Source organism: Urocitellus parryii, chromosome 2 (assembly GCF_045843805.1).
Source record: "Urocitellus parryii isolate mUroPar1 chromosome 2, mUroPar1.hap1, whole genome shotgun sequence".
Taxonomy (NCBI): Eukaryota; Metazoa; Chordata; class Mammalia; order Rodentia; family Sciuridae; genus Urocitellus; species Urocitellus parryii.
This window is the reverse complement of record NC_135532.1, coordinates 225,027,879-225,047,289: the sequence shown is the minus strand read 5'-3', so window position 1 is coordinate 225,047,289 and position 19,411 is coordinate 225,027,879. Positions and strand designations below refer to the sequence as shown.

General features: G+C 54.3%; 2 protein-coding genes across 2 annotated transcripts in view; one reads left to right on the top strand and one right to left on the bottom strand.

Annotated features, from left to right (window-relative positions):
• Positions 1–19,411, top strand: part of Tspear (thrombospondin type laminin G domain and EAR repeats) — a 157,745-nt gene that overhangs the window by 54,332 nt on the left and 84,002 nt on the right. The gene's annotated exons all lie outside the window — the stretch shown is intronic.
• On the bottom strand, positions 405–1,103 carry LOC144253277 (uncharacterized). Its single transcript, XM_077795082.1, has one exon. It carries the CDS (start codon positions 1,101–1,103, stop codon positions 405–407), a length of 699 nt encoding a protein of 232 aa, XP_077651208.1.

Genomic DNA, 19,411 nt, shown 5'->3' with positions numbered 1-19,411 from the left:
GAGGCGAGGAGGGTCCCCTGGCTCAGGGCCCAGAACGAGGCCCAGTCCCCACCCTGCCCCTCCCCCGGCAGTGTCCAGCAGTGCAGAGAGTGTGGGCAGCACAGCTTTATTGATGATCAGAGAGTGGCACTTCTGGGGACAAGACCAGGGTCAGGAGGACCCAGTCCCTACTGGGGAGGGTGGTGGCCTGGGGCAGGAAGTGGGTGCAGCAGCCAGCTCTCCCATGGGCAGGGCCAGAGAGCAGCCAGGGAGGGCTCAGGCCTCAGACTTGGGCTGGACAGAGAGGAAGGGCAGGAGCTGGTCCTTCTGTGTGGGCTCCTGCAGGCTGGGGTCAGGACACCCGGGTGGGGAGGAGGGACCTGAGCCCACTGGCCTGGGGACATGGCCGGTCAGCAGCAGGACCTCTAGCCCAAGGAGACACCACAGCAGGCCGGGCGGGAGCAGGTGGGGCGGCAGAGCAGGGACACACAGGAGGCCGGGCGGCAGCAGCTGGGCTGGCAGGAGGAGGCACAGCAGGAGGAGACGGGCACGCAGCAGGCGGGTCTGCACACGGGGCGGCAGAGCAGGGACACGCAGGAGGAGGGTCTGTAGCAGCAGACGGGCTTGCAGCAGACGGGCACGCAGCAGGACGGCTGGCAGGGGGAGGAGCTGCAGCAGTCAGACTGGCAGCTAGACTGCTGGCAGCAGGAGGAGGAAGCCTCAGAGCAGATGGGCACACAGCACAGGGGCTTGCAGCAGACTGGCTTGCAGCACAGGGGCTTGCAGCAGAGGGACACACAGCAGGACGGCTGGCAGGGGGAGCAGCTGCAGCAATCAGACTGGCAGCTAGACTGCTGGCAGCAGGAGGGGGTACAGGAGCTGGTGCAGACTGATTGGCAGCAGGGTCTGGACACACAGCTCACTGGGGTGCAGAGGAGGGTCAGGCAGGGGGCTGGGGCGCAGCAGCTGGGCTGGCAGCAGCTGGGGGTGCAGCAGGGGGGCTCGCAGCAGCTCTCTGGGCAGTCGTCCACCTGCCAGGAGGAGTCGGGGCCCAGGCTGGGTGAGCAGACGGACATGGTGGACGCAGCAATGACACAGGCTCTGGTGCAGCAGGAGTGCGCCATGCCGAGGCCCAGCTGGGGTGGGGGAGCTCTGGGCAGGATTTATACCCGTGGAGTGTTTCCTGCAGGAGCCGCAGGGCCTCCCTTTCCTTGTTGGTGTTGGGGTTTGTATCAACAGCAGCTGACAACAGTTCACTGTGGGGATGGCCTGGCGCAGCACCAGCTCCGAGTGTGACTGGTGCTGGCGGTCACTGGCGGGAGTGTTCCTGCTGTGAAACCAGGTGTCACCGCGTGCCTCGGCTGGCTGAGGTTGGCTGCCTGGGAGTCGGGTCAGGGAATCACGGCCTCTCCTCTGCCCCGTCTGTCCTTTGGTGTGACTTTTCACTTTGTGGTGCATGCACTTGCTGTGCCACCCCAGCCTACGGCTCTTCCAGGGGACGAGGGTGCCCTGGCCAGGAGCGTCCCTCTGTGCTCTCCTGCTGGTCCCTCTGCGAGCTCTGCGGTGGCCGGCTCTCCTGCTGCAGGTCCACCCCAACACCTCCTGGTTACCCCACTTACTGAAGGGCCTGTGTTGTCTGCCGGTCCTGGAGTGTCCTTGATGTGATCCGGGTTCCTCCTCTGTTCACCACGAGCCTCGGGAGGAGTCCCCGTCCCCACCCCCGGATGGCAGCGCTGCCTCGGTGCTGGTCACCTCGGAGCTTGGCATCCGTGGGACTTCCGGGCTCAGCAGGGGCTCTGTGTCCTCCCTCGTGGGCGGCTCGGCTCTGGTTTGCCTTCCCTTCCTGGAGGGGACAGTGGTGGCTTCTGTGGTGGGCTTGTTCTCCTGCGCACCTGTCACTAAACCCTCTGCACACTCCTCGGCGGAGAGGTGCGCACAGGCGGCCAGCTCCACTTGTCTCTGGGCTGTTCCCGTGGCCTGGGCGCAGGCATCCCCTGGAGCTCTGCTCCCTGTCCTGTGGGATCCTCTGTGTCCCTCTGCAGTGGGGGACAGTTAATTCCTGAAGGCCTCGTCGCCTTCTTTCTGGACTCGTGCCCCTGATTTAGTGGAGCACGTCCTCCCGCAGCTTTCTCAACACGGGCGTCATGTTGTGCCCACGGCGACGTGTGTTCGAGCACGAGCATGACCTTCAACGCCGTTTCCTGCCCTTGTGCTGGGTGGAGAGTTCAGCTGGGTATGATCTGGGGCTTGGGGAGGCTCTGACTCTGAGTGTCTGGTTGAGGCTGCAGAACTTTCTGAGGATCCTGAGGGACGAGTTCTAACCTTCCTCCTGCCAGAAGCACTTGCTGTTCCTCCTTCTCTGCCCCTGGTCGGCGTGGCCTGGTCCGCCTGGCCCTCCGTCTTCAGCTCTTCGCTCCAGGACTGCCTGGGAGGCCCCCGTGGCTGTGACATCACGGTCACCCCTTTGGTCCTGTGTTGTGAACTGTGACAGTGCAGCCTGCTGCGTGTTCTCTGTCCATTTTCTTCCCAAGTGGGGGATCTGGGTCCTTCCAGGGTTTGGCTGGGAGTGATCCCGCCACTGAAGATGCTCCTGGTGTTTTGCGGTGAGTGCCGTCACTCAGCTCTCCACCCAACAGCCCGCCGCCCCTGGTTCTAGAGGAGTCTCAGCCCCTCCACCTCCGTGAGTCCCACTAGACTCTGCTTCTACCCATGAGGCCCCGTCCTCAGTCTCCCTCCTGGAAAGTGTGTGGGGAGGCTGCCTTTTGTGTCGTCTGCATGTTGGTGAGTGGAACGCATCACTGTCCTCTGGGCACGTGTTCTGGAGAGCGGCTGCTTCCTAAAAACAGTCATCTCTGTTCCTGTGGACGTGGAGAGGGGTGTGGACGTGGAGAGGGGTGTGGACGTGGAGAAGGGTGTGGACGTCTGACTCCGGGTCCCCGCCATGTCAGGGGACGGTGGGGTGGTGACCCTTAGGAACCGTCTTTCAGCCAAGCCAAGATGGACACGTTCATCTCCAGCTGTGCTGGTCAGCTCTCTGCCACTGTGACCAAAAGGCCCGACGAGGACAACTTTAGAGGAGGAAAGGTTCATGTGGGGCTCGCGGCTTCTGAGGCCTCCGTGCCCGGCGGCTGACCACTCCTCAGGGCTTGAGGGGAGGCAGGACACTGGGCAGGAGAGCAGCTGGGGAAGGGGCTCCACTCACCAAATACACAGCCCAGGACAGGCCCGGGGACCCTCCTCCAGCCACACCCCGGCCTGTGGCTGCCACCCGTCGTCCCTGTCAGAGGACCATGGCGGGGGTGGGCTCGCGGCTCCCATAACCCAGTCTACGCCCCTGAAACTTTCTGGCGCTATCTCCCACCTGAGCTGAACCGACCATCCCCTCCCTGGCCCCCAAGGCTGACCTCCTCTCGCCGTGCAGAGCACATTCAGTCCTTTGCCAGAGTCCCCGGGGCCAGTGGTTCCGGATTTCCCGAGAGCACAAGTCCAGACTCTCTCCTGGGGTCCAGGGCCAACTCTCAGCCTGAGCTGATCAGAGGTGAGCTGCGGGGGTGCTGTGTAGGATGGTGCGCAGTGGACACTCCCCAGCCACAGGGAGCAGGGCCTCCCAGGACGGGGCAGGCCAGTGCAGCCAGAGCCCAGCGGGGCAGGCAGTCCTGCGGCTCCACGTGGGCACCTGGCCACAGGGCGGGGTGGCGTTGGCTCCGCCCTGTGTGCGTGTGGTGGCAGCCACGTGGCCTCTGCTGGCTTCTCTGCCTGTCCCTGGGCTTCTCCAGGACGAGGCCCCTGCTGCTGGCACGTCTTGACCTCAGTGGTCTCTGCCGAGCTTCCTGCCCGCCCTGGCACGTCGTCCTCTCGGGGGGCTGCCGAGCTCCGACCCTGTACCCGTGGCCTCCCAGGCCTCCTGTGAAACCTCGGTGGCCCCCATGAATCTCCAGCACCTTCCTTCCACAGAAGCAGCACCACGGGTCAATTCCGAGGTCTGCCGCCACCTGGGGCAGTAGCCATGCCTCCGGGACGCTGGCTGCTGGGCCTCGGGGGGCCTGGACGGCGGGCGTGTGAGCCAGCTTCGCAGCCCCTGGGCCCAGGCTCTCTTCTCAAGGGAATTCTTACTTTTACTGCCTTGGGCCGGAGACCGTGACCGTGGCAATCCCGGGGGCCTCCCGCCACCCTTTCTGCAGTCCCCAGGTAAGCGCTCAGCTGCGCCTTCAGTGCCGTGGCGCCTGCACAACCACAGCTCCCTCAGCCCCAGGTCTCTCACAGTTTTCTGGCCACGTTTGGGTTTGGGATGTTTCTGCTCCTGATTGTCACAGCAAACCCGACGACAAGCTGCCAGCGCTGTCTGATGCCTGCAGAGTCCCTCCACCAGCTGACCAGCTGCCGTCGCTGACGGAGCCCCACGCAGTCTCAGGACGCGGGCAGGACGTGCAGACTTACTGGCCGGAACGCGGTGCTGTGGCCGCCGGTCCCCGCCACGTTCCCCGAACCCCCCGAGCTTAGGTCTGCTGAGCTCCCCCAGAATCACCGCATACACCCAGCTCGCGGCACCCTGAGCGTCTCCAGTCGGCATCACCGACCTTTCAAAGTCCCTCCCACGGTTCCAGAAGGCTCCGAGGCTGCTGAGCCACAGGTCAGCTGGCCACAGTGACGACCCCGTCCCGGTCACAGCTTCTCCTTACTCAGCTTTCTTTGCTGCTGTGACCAGAAGACGGACCAAGGACAGTTTTGGAGGAGGAAATGCTCATCTGGTGCTCACAGTTTCAGAGGTCTCCGTCCACGGACGGCCAGCTCCCTAGCTCCGGGCTGCAGATGAGGCCGGACAGCTCAGGACAGGACACCAGGAAGCAGACAGACAGACACCCTTCACCACAGACAAAATGTAAACCCAAGGGTAGCCCCTAGGGACCCACCTCCTGCGGCCACAACCCGCCCCCTCCAGCCACCGCCCCGCTCATCCCTGTCAGGGATGGGTGCACTGTGACTCGGCCAAGGCTCCTGACCCGTCCCCTCACCTCTGACCTTCCTGCAATGTCCCTCCCATGAGCTTCTGGGGACACCTCATACCCAGACCACATCACCTCCACCCAGTGGGTCCTACACACAGCGCTCAGGGACCACTCATGGAGGGAGGTTCACGGCTGTGAGACAGTCCCTTTTGGTCCCATCTGGAGAGCTTAGAGGACCCTGTTCAGCGGGGTCGCGCCACAGCGGAGGGCTGGGCCGGGGCTTGCCCCACTCCCGCCCGACCTGCCCGGGGAGGCCAGTCTCTGTGCGTGCACCTGTGCGGTCGTCCTGGGTCCCCCCTGGGGACGTGTGCCCAGGACGGTTCCCTGTGGGCAGAGCAGCCTGGCCCTGGGCGGCTCGTCCTGAGGCTCGGAGGGCGTCTCTGGGTGCCCGGGACAGGTCCTGTGCTCGTTCCCTCCTTCCGCATCATCCTGTCCATCAGTCTTGGCTTCGGTGGCCCGAGGGGCCTGTGCTCTCAGGCCCAGGGGCCACCCCAGACCGTCCAGCGGCAGCTCTCTGCAGTGGCCCTCAGCTCAGGTCGTGCTGGGGTCTGAGTTCCTGGTACCTGACTTGTTTTCTTGGTGTGAGGTTCTCTCTTTCCGAGTGGACACGTGGTCCCCCGTGCATTGATGGACGGCACAGTCCTCCCCCCTGCTCACCCAGGGCTGGGGTTCACGTCTGGTGCCTATTCTGCTTCATGCTCCGCGCGTCCCTCGGATCATCGTAGCGTCACCTGTGGTGCCACCGGCTCTGGACCTCAGGAGACTCAGGGAATACTGTGGTTCCACGGGGTTTAGAATCTGGGCAAGGCTGGCAGACGCTCTCCCACAGAGCTACACCCGGCTTCACCCTGGGCAGAGTCTTTACAAGAAAGGAAAACCACGTTTTCCTGTTTTTCTTCAAGTAAGATTGGAGCTCAGGCACTGCCCCAGCTGCGGGTTGCCCTGGGCCACGTGGACATCCCACCGGTGCTGACCGACCCGTTCGAGTTTGGTGTTTCCCTTTCTGTTCTTCTGTGTCTTCAGGTCCTTCGCCAGTCAGTGCCACATCTTCCGCTTCCTTGGGTAAACTTATCCTGGAGATTTTGTTTTCTTTTGTGGGGCTGGGGATTGAACCAGGGCCTGGGCACGCCAGGCCAGCACTCACCAATGCCACGTCCCAGCCCTCCTCAGTATTTTTTTGCTGTCGTGGGGACTACTGATTCTGCTTTTGGATGGTTTTATTGGGAGTGTGCAGAGACGCCACGGGCCTCTGTGTTGATTTCAGGACCCGTATCCTCACTGGCTTTGTTCATGAGCTATGGCAGGTGTGTGTGTGTGTGTGTACGCACATGTGCATGTGTGGGGTGCCCTCGGTGGTGCTGGGGCAGAGCCCAGGGCCTGGCAAACGCTCTCCCAGGGAGCTACACCTGGCTTCGTGAGGTTTGGTGGAGTCTTTACAGGAAAAGAAACATTCCGTCTCCCCGATGGTGTAGATGCAGATTCCCCCACAGCGAGCTGACCGTGACCACAGGTTAGAGAGGCAGCACCCCACCACCATGTGGAGTTCCTTCCAGGGAGGTGGCCCTGCACCCCGTAGGAATGGCCAGGTGGGACGTGCCGCAGTCCGGCTGGGCCAAATAACCGGGAGGTGACAGGCAACTTGAAGGTTGAAGTGGGAGCCACTTTATTGCGGGACAGCAGAGGTCTATATGCCTAACTGATGACACACAGCTTGACTCAATCAGCATCGTGTAGATACAGCAGTCAGCCAAACAGGAATCCCCACCATCTAAAGGGCTCGGTGGCGTTGCTTCACAAACCACTCCTCCTGGCAAACTGCCAGGCGCCATCTTGACTTGATCATGGCCCCCAACAGGGACGCATCTTATTCACATAGATGCACATGAAGCATCTAAACACCCAACGTCCACTCCTGCTGAAGACTTTAACGAAGTCCATGTGGAAGGAGATCCTCAGCCTTTCAGAGGCAGCTGCGACCACTCACAGCTGGCCTCAGGACAAGCCACAGCTGTCCCTGTGGGGCCAGGAGAGGGCGGGAGGCCTTACCACATCTGTCCCCCAGCGCTGGAACTCCTGGCCAAGCAGTGACACAGGAGGGGAGAGGGCGTCCACTCAGGGAGGAAGCGAAAGGGGCTGTTTGTCGCCCCCACAGTTCACACTGGGCGCTGAGCTCCCAGTGGTCAGTCCCTGTGCATCTGAGTGGACGTCGGGGCTTTCTTTCCTGAACAAATGCCCAGGCCGGTCATTGTCTTCCTGATGGCGATGAAGTGACAGACCAGGTGGAGTCCCCGCTGGGCTGTGTGGTCCAGCTGGCCGCCTGTCTGGCTCTTGGGTCCTGGCTGCCCATGCTCCTGCTCTTCTTTGCGGCCATCTCAGTGGCCGTAGGTTCCTGGGAACCTTCTCATCTAAAATCCCAGTTGTGTTGGCGTAAAGACGTGATTTTTTTCTCATGATCAGACATTTTTGTCTATTTACAAAATATGATAGTTTTGATATTTTGTTATTATTCATTTTCATATATTTAATTTCATTTGCTGTATTTCTGTAAGGTTTTCCCTGGTTCTGATTTTGGTAGGAGTTTAAAAGTGCAGTCTCTGGTTTTAGGTGTCTTTCTTTCCATTTGTCAATGTCGCTCGGCGCCTCCTGGACCTTCTCCTCCGTCTCTAACTCCGTCCTCTTCGCTCGCTGGTCTCTGTGCGTCTTCAGGACCCACTGCTCTCCCGAGCCCAGCTGCTGAGCGCAGACCCCATTCATCCCGATTCTGAGCCGCGATGATTTCCTTCCCTGCCGCAGTCTGGCTGGGCACAAATCACGAGCCACTAAAGCAGGAACAAATTTTATTTTTTCTACTGCAAGAAAAAACCTCACACACGCTCCTGGGGAATCCTCCCGAAAAGCCACGAGGCTCCTCCAGGAACCCCCAGCCGGAAATATCTCCCCGGGAAAACCCTCCTCCTGCACTTCGACAACCAATGGGAACTCCCGGGGAATCCCCGTGAGAACTAAAAATAGCGCGAGAACTCAAAATTAGCGCTAGAACTCAAAAGTAGCGGCAGAGGCGGATATTAACGCCTTGCCTGTCAATCAATACTGTTGGCAAAATGCCAGGGGCCATACAGACTCGGCTGTGGCCCTCAGCATCTCCCCCCTTCTGTTTAAATAAACAACAAGTAATGTGGCTTAGGGACCGTGCCTGTTAGGTAGTCCAATTCAACATATGGTCTTTACCCGTCATCGGATGAACTGACCTCTAGGCGTCAGCCTCCTGTCTTAGGTTGGTACCACTGCAATCGGATCATACCCGTCACTGACTACCGGTCCAGCATACAGCCATACTTGTGGATAGGCCTTTGCACCAGTGGGGGGGTGAGGTTCTTTGCCTCACCTCTGTTGGCCCCCAAACTTGTCCTTGGTGCCAATGGGGGGGTGAGGTTCTTTGCCTCACCTCTGTTGGCCCCCAAATTTTAGACCATCACTAGTAGAAGGGAGGAGGATGAAAAATGCCATGACACCAAGCCAATTGAGGGCTCCTTTGAAAAATTGTACCACCAGTGACACCATCAGCAAAGATGCCAGCATTACCACAATTCGCTGCACCAACAGATAGTTCACAATGCATACAAGTGATACATAGTCCAGGCAAGTTCTGCAAGCAGTTCAAAGTAGAGGAATCTGTCAATATGTCCATTTCCTCCCAAAGTAAATCTACTCCTTGATTGAGCATTACTTGTTGAGTTATTATTCACTGATGCATCAGTTTATACAGTTTGTTGATAGCTACCGAAGAAGCTGTAGTTTGGTTTTATCTTTGTCTTCACCGGCACTGGGATGAAGATAGGAATTCTGGCAATGATGCTAGGAAAAAAATTATGTAACATTCCAACAGGCATTAAGAAAACAATTTTTTGAACAATTTACATTATCCTGAACAGAATTATTAAATATAATGAGAAGGAAAGGTGAAAGCAAACAAACAGATCTGTTAACCTCCTATTTTGTTCACATATTAAAACAATTTTCAACAGCTGTTTACCCAATCTAAATTAAACCATTAAAATCACGTGAATAAAAAAAATTTGGATCCATTTATTCATGAGCGCTCCTCATATAAGATATATGGACATACACACATACAGACATACAACACAAAACAGAAGTGTGCGCACATAACATACAACATATAAGACAATAATAAAGGCCTTGTAGCTTTACCTAGGTGAAATCTCCATTGCAATGTTTAAAAACTCCACAGTCAAAAAATAAAACACAGTCAAAAAACAAAACTGATCAGAAAAACATTAACCTAGGTTTGTATGAGCTCAAAAAATAAAATAGAACTTTATGATGTGGGAAAAATGCAATAATAAAATAGATATTGAAAAAAGGCACCGTGGTTAATCACTGTCGCAGATGTAAGAATAGCCAAGCTGGAGCTCTGGATATCAGCTGTTATGGATTTCAGTCAAATCATCTTCTTTTTCTGTAGAAATTGTTTTGGTTAACCTCTCTGGAATCCAAATCGGCTGCTGTTCTCCCTGTGGGAACACACAAACGGAACCCCGACTCCAGACAATAACTGGGTCGGGACCTTTCCATTGTCCTGTTAGAATATCTTTCCAAAGTACCTTAGGCTTATGTACATTTTTCGGATACATATGTCTTTCCGCAGCACTAAGTCCTGATGAATCCAAATTTAGAAAGTTTAGAGTAAAAAGGGTTATTTTAAGTTTATCTTTGGGGGATATATACCCCTTTCCAATTCCCTCTTTTTGCTTTAATAAGTACGTTTTAATAGTTTGATGAGCTCTTTCAACTATGCCTTGCCCCTGTGGATTGTATGGGATTCCTGTTATATGAGTAATACCAAAAGATGAGCAAAATTGTTTAAAAGAGTTAGAAGTGTAACCAGGACCATTATCAGTTTTTAACTGTTTAGGAACACCCACAGTGGCAAAATTTTGTAAGCAATGAGCTATAACATCTTTAGTTTTTTCTCCGGCATGAAGGGAGCCCATCAAAAATCCGGAAGAAGTATCAACTGTAACATGTAAATATTTTAATTTTCCAAATTCTGGCAAGTGTGTGACGTCCATCTGCCAAATATGGTTAGGTATCAGTCCTCTAGGATTGACTCCAAGATTAACTTGTGGTAAAAAGGTCACACAATTTTGACATTGTTTTATTATATGCCTGGCTTGTTCCTTAGTTATTTTAAAACGCTTTTGTAAAGTATTAGCATTAACATGAAACCTTTTATGAAAATTTGTAGCTTCTTCTACAGTAGAAAAAATATGTATATCATGTGTAGTTTAATCTGCTAAATCATTGCCCAAACTAAGGGCTCCAGGCAATCCTGTATGTGCCCTGATATGTCCTATAAAGAATGGATCTTTTCTATCCCAGATAGACTTTGTATAGTGGAAAACAAAGAGAAAACAGTAGAGGAAGGGGAAATCCTACCAGCATCTTCAAGGGATATTATAGCATTAACTATATACTGACTATCAGAAAATAAATTAAATACAGAATCTTTAAACATCACAAAAGCTTGTAAAACTGCATTGAGCTCTACCTTTTGAGCTGATTGTTTGGGAACTAAAAATGTAAAAGTTTGATCAGGGGTAACTACTGCTGCTGTACCATTATTAGACCCATCAGTGAATATATTTGGAGCATTCACGATAGGTGTTTTTCTTGTCATTTTAGGAAAAACTACAGGATGCTTAGACCAAAAAGACAACAAAGGATTAGATGGTAAATGATTATCAAATGAAACATTTGATTTACACATGATTATTGCCCATGTATTTAACTCATTAGCTAACTCATCAATTTGCTCCATAGTATATGGAGTAATAATTTTATTGGGAGAAATTCCAAACACTCCCTTTGCTGCTTTTATTCCTTTCAGTATTAATTGTCCTACAGCCTCAGGATACCTAGTAAGAATAGTATTAGGAGAGTAAGATAAATGTATCCACAATAATGGACCTTCCTGCCAAAATACTCCTGTAGGAATATTTTTTGTTGGTATTACAATAAATAATAAAGGCAAACTTATATCAATTCTGTCCAAATGCATATTTTCCATATATGTTTCAATAATTTTTAATGCCTTTCTTGCTTCAGGAGTTAATATGCGGGGTGAATTTGGATCTGATGGACCTTTTAGGATATCAAATAAAGGTCCCAACTCTCCTGTTGGTATGCCTAGATAAGGCCTTATCCAATTTATATCTCCCAACAACTTTTGAAAGTCATTAAGTGATTTGAGTTGATCTACTCGTATTTGAATTTTAGGTGGACGGACCATGGTTGAGGATAATAGAACTCCTAAATAATTAATTGGAAAATTTAATTGTACTTTATCTATTGCTATCTCTAGATTATAATTTTTTAACAAATTTGTAAGTGTGGCATAACATTCCAACAATGTGTTTTTATCTTTGTGTGCTAACAATACATCATCCATATAGTGAAATATTTGTAGTTCAGGATTTTGATTTCTAAGTGGCTGGATTGCTTTATTAACATAAATTTGACACATAGTTGGGCTGTTAGCCATCCCTTGAGGGAGCACTTTCCATTCATATCTCTGATCAGGACCTTCATGATTCAGTGCAGGGATAGTAAATGCAAAATGTGGACTATCCTCAGGATGAATTGGAATTGAAAAGAAACAATCTTTAATATCTATAGCTAAAACATACCAGGTTTTTGGTAAAGCAGACAATTGAGGAATCCCTGATTGAGCAGGTCCCATAATAACCATCTCATTATTAATGGCTCTTAAATCTTGTAATAATCTCCATTTACCAGATTTCTTTTTAATGACAAAAATGGGAGTATTATAGGGAGATACAGAAGGTTGTATATGTCCCTCTGCTAATTGTTGTTTGACCAGGTCATGGGCTGCTTGTATCTTTTCTTTAGTCAGGGGCCACTGAGAAACCCATACCGGTCTATCTGATTTCCAAGTGATTTTTATTGCCTCAGTGACCCCTTCTGAAAACCCAGTCCATGTCTATTTATTCTTTGATCTATTTGTATTGGTGCTGCTATACCTTGTTCTTGTTTTTCTAATCTTTTTCCTTTCCTAAAACCTTGTCTAGCCATAATAGTGGGTGCATTTTGATTGATATTATTTGTTAATGTCAAACCTAATTGATCTAAGACATCTCGTCCCCATAAATTTACGGGAAGATGATCCAATACATATGGCTGTATAGTTCCTTCACATCCTTCAGGATCCTTCCAATCTAAGACCATTGCACTTCTATGGGGATTAGTTGCCACTCCTAGGCCTCGAAGCGTTTGAGTGGCTTGTTGTAATGGCCAATGTTTTGGCCATTCTTGATGAGATATGATGCTAAGGTCTGCACCTGTATCCAGTAGCCCATTAAATTCATGTCCTTGAATATTTAGTTTTAGCATTGGGCGAGAATCTAAATTCAAAGACAGCATAGCCCAATCTACACCTGTGGAGCCTAAACCCCTGGAACCTCTTTCCATAGTAGTACTGGAAAATTTATCATGTAGGCTGGATATTATTAATAACTATGCTATTCTATCTCCTGGTGAAATTACTGATATACCCTTTGGAGAACTAGCTATAATTTTTATTTCACCTTCATAATCGGGATCAATTACCCCGGGACTTATCATAAGTCCTTTTAGCGTAGAAGAACTACGTCCTAACAATAAGCCTACTGTTCCTTTGGGAAGAGGTCCTTTTACTCCTGTGGGAATGATTTGAACTCCCATCTCTGGAGTTAGTACTGCTCTGGCGGAGGCGCAGATGTCCAACCCTGCGCTCCCTCTGGTTCGTCTGATGAGAGATCGGATGGATAATGTGTCCTGGGTACTACCCTGATGGGGTTGCTGGGTTCCTCCATGGTTTTTCTGGGTTCCTCCAGTGCCCCGTACATTTGTGGTCGTGGGCCCCGGAGCATTGGGCCCCCCTGTCCGTTTTTTGGCAATGGAGCCTGATGCCTTTCTCCACGATATCGTGGGTAACCACCTGGTCCTTGTCCATTTTTTGATAATGGAGTACCCTCTATGGTGGTTTGAGAACGGCATTCATTAGCCCAGTGTCTCCCTCTACGGCATCGTGGGCAAATATCTGGTGTTCTATTCCTTTGATACCTAACTTTGTTATACCTTCCTCCTATGGGGCAACTCCTTTTAAAATGTCCTGTTTGTTCACAATTGTAGCATGTTTTTGGCCTGGCATCTAAAGCCTGTTGTACTGCTGCCAAGACTTGTCCTTGTTCATTAATGTCTCTACATAATTTAATATATGTGTTTAAATCTTCATGTTTCCATGGTCTAATGACCTCTCTGCAGCAACGATTTGCTTGGTCATAAGCCAGTTGTTTTATAAATGGCATTGCTTGTTCTGTGTCACCAAAAATTTTGGAGGCTGTTTGAATAAGCCTATCTACAAAGTCAGCGTAAGGTTCATTAGGTCTCTGTATTACCTTAGATAGCTGACCTTGTAAATCTCCCTGTCCTTGTAAAGTCTTCCATGCCCTAACTGCGTCTGCAGCAATCTGTGCATATACAGCAGGATCATATTGAATTTGTTGCCGCTGACCCTCATAAGGTCCTTTTCCTAGCAACATCTCTAGACTTCTTTGAGGGTAACCGGCTGCTGCATTTCGTCTAGCTGTCTCCCTGCAAAATTCCTCATTGGCAACCTTCCATAACAAATATTGTCCTCCATTTAGCACAGATCTACACATGCTAGCCCAATCTGCTGGAGTCATGTCCAAGTTAGTAATGGATTCGACCATGCTTACAGTGAAGGGTGCATGAGGACCATAGGTTGTTACAGCCTCCTTTAATTGCTTCACTGTTTTGAACTCTAACTCACGGTGAATTCGCTGCCCTCCTGCCTGCTCAAGTACAGGGCATGCTAATCTTTGAGGTCCTGTCTCAGGATCCCATCTATCAACTACGGGGGTTGAGGGGGTTGAGGGCCACTCAGCTATCTCCATAGGTGGAGCTGTTGGCTGAATTACGCCCTCTGGTGATAGATCGGTGTTAGTAGCAGCCTCCTGTTGTTGCTTCCCCCCTGATAGCTGTTTCTCCTCTAAGCTTTCTTCCTTTAAATTTTCTTCCTCTGTCTGACTAGCTTGAGAGACCTTCTCTTTTGCTTGATCTAAATTGTCTTTCTCCATGGTTTGAACCTCTAACAATTTATTTAACACTCTTTCAGTTTGTTTTTTACTAATTTCTAATCTGTAACAAAGATAACGCAACCCAAAAAGATAACACAAAACAAGACCGAAACAGAATGAAACAAAAATGGAACAAAAAATCGTTGTATCAATTTTCCTATTTTCTGGACATGTGCATTTGTGGTCTATTTCTATCTCTTCCTCAGGGGCAAACAACTTCAAACCTTGAGCCAACCATTTTTCCCAGTCTGCCTGAGAAAATTCTAGGGATAGGCAGCTTGAAACAAAACCAAAACAAATCAAAGCAAGAACATATTGTTTTTTAAAATGGTCACCCATTCTCTTGCCTTCCCTTAGGGGTAAGCAATTTCACTTACCCCGAAGCTTCAGACGTTCCCCGTCCGGGCCGCCAAATGCCGCAGTCTGGCTGGGCACAAATCACGAGCCACTAAAGCAGGAACAAATTTTATTTTTTCTACTGCAAGAAAAAACCTCACACACGCTCCTGGGGAATCCTCCCGAAAAGCCACGAGGCTCCTCCAGGAACCCCCAGCCGGAAATATCTCCCCGGGAAAACCCTCCTCCTGCACTTCGCCAACCAATGGGAACTCCCGGGGAATCCCCGTGAGAACTAAAAATAGCGCGAGAACTCAAAATTAGCGCTAGAACTCAAAAGTAGCGGCAGAGGCGGATATTAACGCCTTGCCTGTCAATCAATACTGTTGGCAAAATGCCAGGGGCCATACAGGCTCGGCTGTGGCTCTCAGCACTTCCCCTCGGCCCGGAGCCCCTCCCAGCTCCTGGTCAGGAGCCTGCGTGGCGACCTAGGCTGCGGCTCCGCGGCACCTGCACCTCCCTAGACGGTGTTCCCACGTTTCAGCCACAGGAAGACAGAACGGGGTGCCCTGCAGGGTGCTCCTGCCGGCCAGCTTTGCCCTTCTTCACCCTTGTGGCCCCGAGCCCTGGAGGGCACCGCCGGGCCGGGTGGTCACCCGCGGCTGTTCTGATAGTCATACAGACGTCCATGGCGTTGACCGAGCTCTGGGTGGTGTCGAGACCTTTGAACTGGCCTCACTCTGTTTCCATCTGCGTCACCTGGCCCTGAGATGTGCCCAGCGGGTGGCTGCCCAGGCGCTGCCCTTAACTGCCCACCCACTCACTCCCTGGGGTGACACTCCCCTGCAGAAGGGCTGTGCCTCTCCAGGTCCAGGGTGGGAATCCGGCAAAGCATTGGATGCACACCAGGAGGATTTCCTACGAGCGAGCGAGCGCAGCCCCAGAGTGTGGGACCCTCCAGGGCACTTCCCAGATGGCAGCACCTTCCTGGGAGTGGGCCTCGCTCACAGGCCTGTGCAGCCGTGCCCACCTCGCACACCGCTGTCCCGGCTCCACATTTAATTGTGTTTTCTGAGCTTGGTGAGGCGACCGTCGCTGGGGCTGAGTTTTGACTGTTGGCTCCTGTGAATCGCTGACTCCCTCCTGGCTCATTAACTGTCTCACGTCTTCATTGTGGATCTGAACCGGGGTCTTGGTCAGATCTTGTACTGCCAGGAGCTGGCATCTCAGTGGCTCCAGGCCACGAGCCCTTCCTCCTGTCCAGGGTCAGAGGTCCCTCTGCGGCTGGACGTCCCTGGGTGACAGCAGGAAGCCAGACCAACAGGGAGACGGTGATCCTAGGGGGAAGGAGAGGGGCCGAGCAGGCAGGACAGGCCTGGCGCACAGAGAGCTCTGGGCTGCGTCCCCACGGGTCTGAGCTCCCAGCCCGAGCTGTGCTGCCCGCGGGTGTGGTCTCTGGGTGAGCCCGCTGGAGACGCAGACCCTCTGCTGCCAACCTCAGTGGGGAGCAAGTGCCAACCGGGTCATTAGTGTGGACGGTTCAGGCCAGGGGGGCAGAGAGGTGGGGACCCTCCCCAAATTCACATTCTCAGAGGCCAGCCAGGGGTCAGCTGTGCCAGCAGCCCAGGATGGCTCTCCTGCCTGGTCTGGTCTGGCATGGGCCTGAGGCACTTGCCTGCTGGAGTGGGGTGGGGTGATTTGGGGTCACTCCTGAAGGGGGACCCTGCCCAGGGCAGGTGCCCTCAGGTCAGACACCCTTGGTGTCCCAGAATGCATGGTTGTCCCTGGGCACCAGGCTTGGGGTGGTGCAGGCTTCACAGAGGGGCCTTGAGGGGGCAAGGGTGGGCGCACCTGGGGTGGCCCCGTGTGGGACGGCAGGAGGCGCTCACTGGACGACAGAACGGCTGGCGGAGTGTTCGTGGGAGACTTTATTGGGGCGTCCCACAGGCTCCCAGAGTGAGGGCCAGAGGGGGAGGCTCAGAGCCCGGGGAGCAGCCGGACCCAGCACGGGCAGCGGGGGCTCTTCGCAGGCCTGGGGTGGGAGGGCCGAGCGGCCAGCTGCAGGGGAGCCTTAGGCCACATGCAGCTTCCGGCCAGCAGGAACCGGATGGCCTTGCTGGGCTGCCGCCCACCTGGTAGTGCAGAGATGGCCATGGAGGGACTGGACAGTCAGTCCTTAAGGGATGGAGCTACCCAAACAGGAGTAGGAGGCAGGTGACCACCAGCCCCTGCAGGCTCAGGGGGGGACACGGGCAGCTGTCAGGGCCACTAGTACAGAAGCCTGGGTGCAGGAGGCAGCGGGCTCCCAACTCTGGGTGGCCCAGGGAGAGCACTCAGCAGCAGGACCTCTGGCCCAAGGAGACACCACAGCAGGCCGGGCGGGAGCAGGTGGGGCGGCAGAGCAGGGACACGCAGGAGGCCGGGCGGCAGCAGCTGGGCTGGCAGGAGGAGGCACAGCAGGAGGAGACGGGCACGCAGCAGGCGGGCCTGCACACGGGGCGGCAGAGCAGGGACACACAGGACGAGGGTCTGTAGCAGCAGACGGGCTTGCAGCAGACAGGCACACAGCAGGACGGCTGGCAGGGGGAGGAGCTGCAGCAGTCAGACTGGCAGCTAGACTGCTGGCAGCAGGAGGAGGAGGCTCCAGAGGACGCAGAGGGGATCCAGAGGTGAAGGGGCGGCTCCTCCCCCCCCTCCCGCTTCCTTGCTGCGCTCCCTGGGGGGGCGGGGGGCGGGGGAGTGGGGAGGGGGCGGGGCGAGGGGGCTGGGGGGAGCCTTCTCGGCCTCCAGCTTCTCCAGGGAGCGTCTCCACGCCCAGTTACAGCAGAGGAACTGGGACTCTGGGAGGGTGAGCCAGCATCTTACCATGGAGGGATGGATGGTAGGTGGCCAGTGGCCAGTGTTCTGGGAGCACTGCGGCCCTCGCCCTCCGCGGAGCTGTGAGCACCCAGGGCTGGAGCGCCCTGCTTCTGGCTGGCCCACTTCCAGCAGCCACTGTCCAGCACCGACACAGACCCGGCAATGGCCAGTTTGCTGAACAGAGACCTGCCCTTGGTCACCCTGGGCGTTCTGCTTGGCGGAGGGTGCTGTTCTCTGGCTCTGCACAGTGTGGTCACTCACAGGGGCATCAGAGGGTTCATGTCCCTTTTTGCCCCATGGCTCAGTCCTGCTTTGCCCAGGGGCGGAGGCCGTGTGAGCTCTGGGCAGCTCCCAGGTCCCTGTGCCAGGCCCTCCTGCAGTGGCTCTGCCTCAGCTCTGCCCAGCAGGGGACTGGCCAGCGGAGGTGTGCACTCTGGACACATGTCCTGACTTCTCCGCTGGATGCCCGTGCCCTCCGCCTGGCCTCCTCGCGTGGCTTTGTGGCCTGCAGTCCTGTCCTTTTCTGTGCCGCCCTCTGACCTCTCTGCTCCTTCCGTCTCTGGGCTCCGTTCTGAGCCCCGAGTCCCTCCTCCGAGTCTTGTCTGGGGGAGGCCATTCTCCTCCTTTATTTCCTGGATCTGAAGGAGAAACGAGTGCTCAGGATCTTCGCTCCAGGGCCCTCCCTCGCCCTCCTGTCTGCAGTGTCACTCACCCCGGGCAGCGCCCATCAGGAGCCAGCACAGGTGGCTGGCTGTCCACTGCTTGTCCTGCAGTGTGTCCCCAGCCTGGGGCAGGCCCGGTGCTCTGCAGGGCACAGTGACTCTAGATCAGATCCCCCAGGGGCACCCCACTTGCCACCAGTGCCTGCTGCCCTCTGTCCTGATGGCCTGCTGCCCCAGGGAGTGCTTCAGAGGGGCACAGTTCTGGTCCCCAGCACCCCTTTAAACAATAGGGAACGGAGGCTGCAGGGGGACCCTGTGCTTGCCACTGCCACCCGCAGCCACCCAGGAGGCTGCTCACCTGGACGTTGCTTTGGAGCGGGGCTCGTGGCTGCAGGGCCTGTAATAAGGGTGGTCCACTCAGGTGGACGGGCAGACCCCGGGACGTCTCAGGTGTTTTCTGCACAGGGCGGCGGGGGCCTCGGTGCAGGGCCCTGGTCCCCACAGCGTCTGTGATGGTGGGAGCCCCTCCCTCCCACTACCCATGGCACCGCGGTGTTTGGTGAGGACTTGGCACAAGGGACTCTGTTTGGATTCTGACACCTTCTGGGTGTACAGGGCCTCAGACGCTGGGGTCTCCACTGTGCCCCTCATGGTCACCGCCTCACGGGAGCCCAGTCTAACCAGCTGGCGACGTCTTTGTTACCGTTGTTCATGGTGACGAGTCCTTGCTGCCCCAGTGTTGAAGTACAACACCAGAGAAGCACGCCGAGGCAAGGCCAGAGTGGGAAGCAGAAGTTTGTTAAAGGACAGCAGAAAAGACCTCTCCTGGAGGAAGAAGGGGACCCAAGAGGTGGAATCTGTGGCCGGGCGCTGCCTTCCCTTCTCATAGCTCAGGTCTTCATCCAGCGTCCCCCGATTCCTGCCTCGTTCTGTTACCTTTCAGTGATGGATGTAGGTGGAAGGCCCTCAGGGTGGGGCTCAGGGGGGCCCAAGGAGTAACCTGGGCAGGAAGGACTTTTGGGTCGGCATCTCCATCTTTGCTGGGAGCTGTTTCGTTAACATTTCTTGGGGATGGGCTCTGGGCCTTGGGGACATCAACATTCATGAGTTGTTCTGCTTTTCCCAGACTCCATTCTCCACACGGCTTCACTTTGGATCTTACTCGATGTTAGACCTGATTTACCTAACCACACTGACTCCCTGTCTTTAAATCTGGCTTCATTCCCCCCCTAATTTTGGGAACTCCTTACTGCTGTCAGGAAAGGGGGCGGAGACCATTCTGGCTTCTTCAGACTGAAAGGAGGCGATGTGAGCAAGCAGTTTGGAGTCCCCTGTAAAAATCGGGTCTATGGAGTGGTCCACGATAGAAGTCGATGGAGGAGTAACA

Bases quoted from the DNA above. Each gene is read 5' to 3' on its own strand.
- LOC144253277 (XM_077795082.1), bottom strand. From the start codon at position 1,103: ATGGCGCACTCCTGCTGCACCAGAGCCTGTGTCATTGCTGCGTCCACC.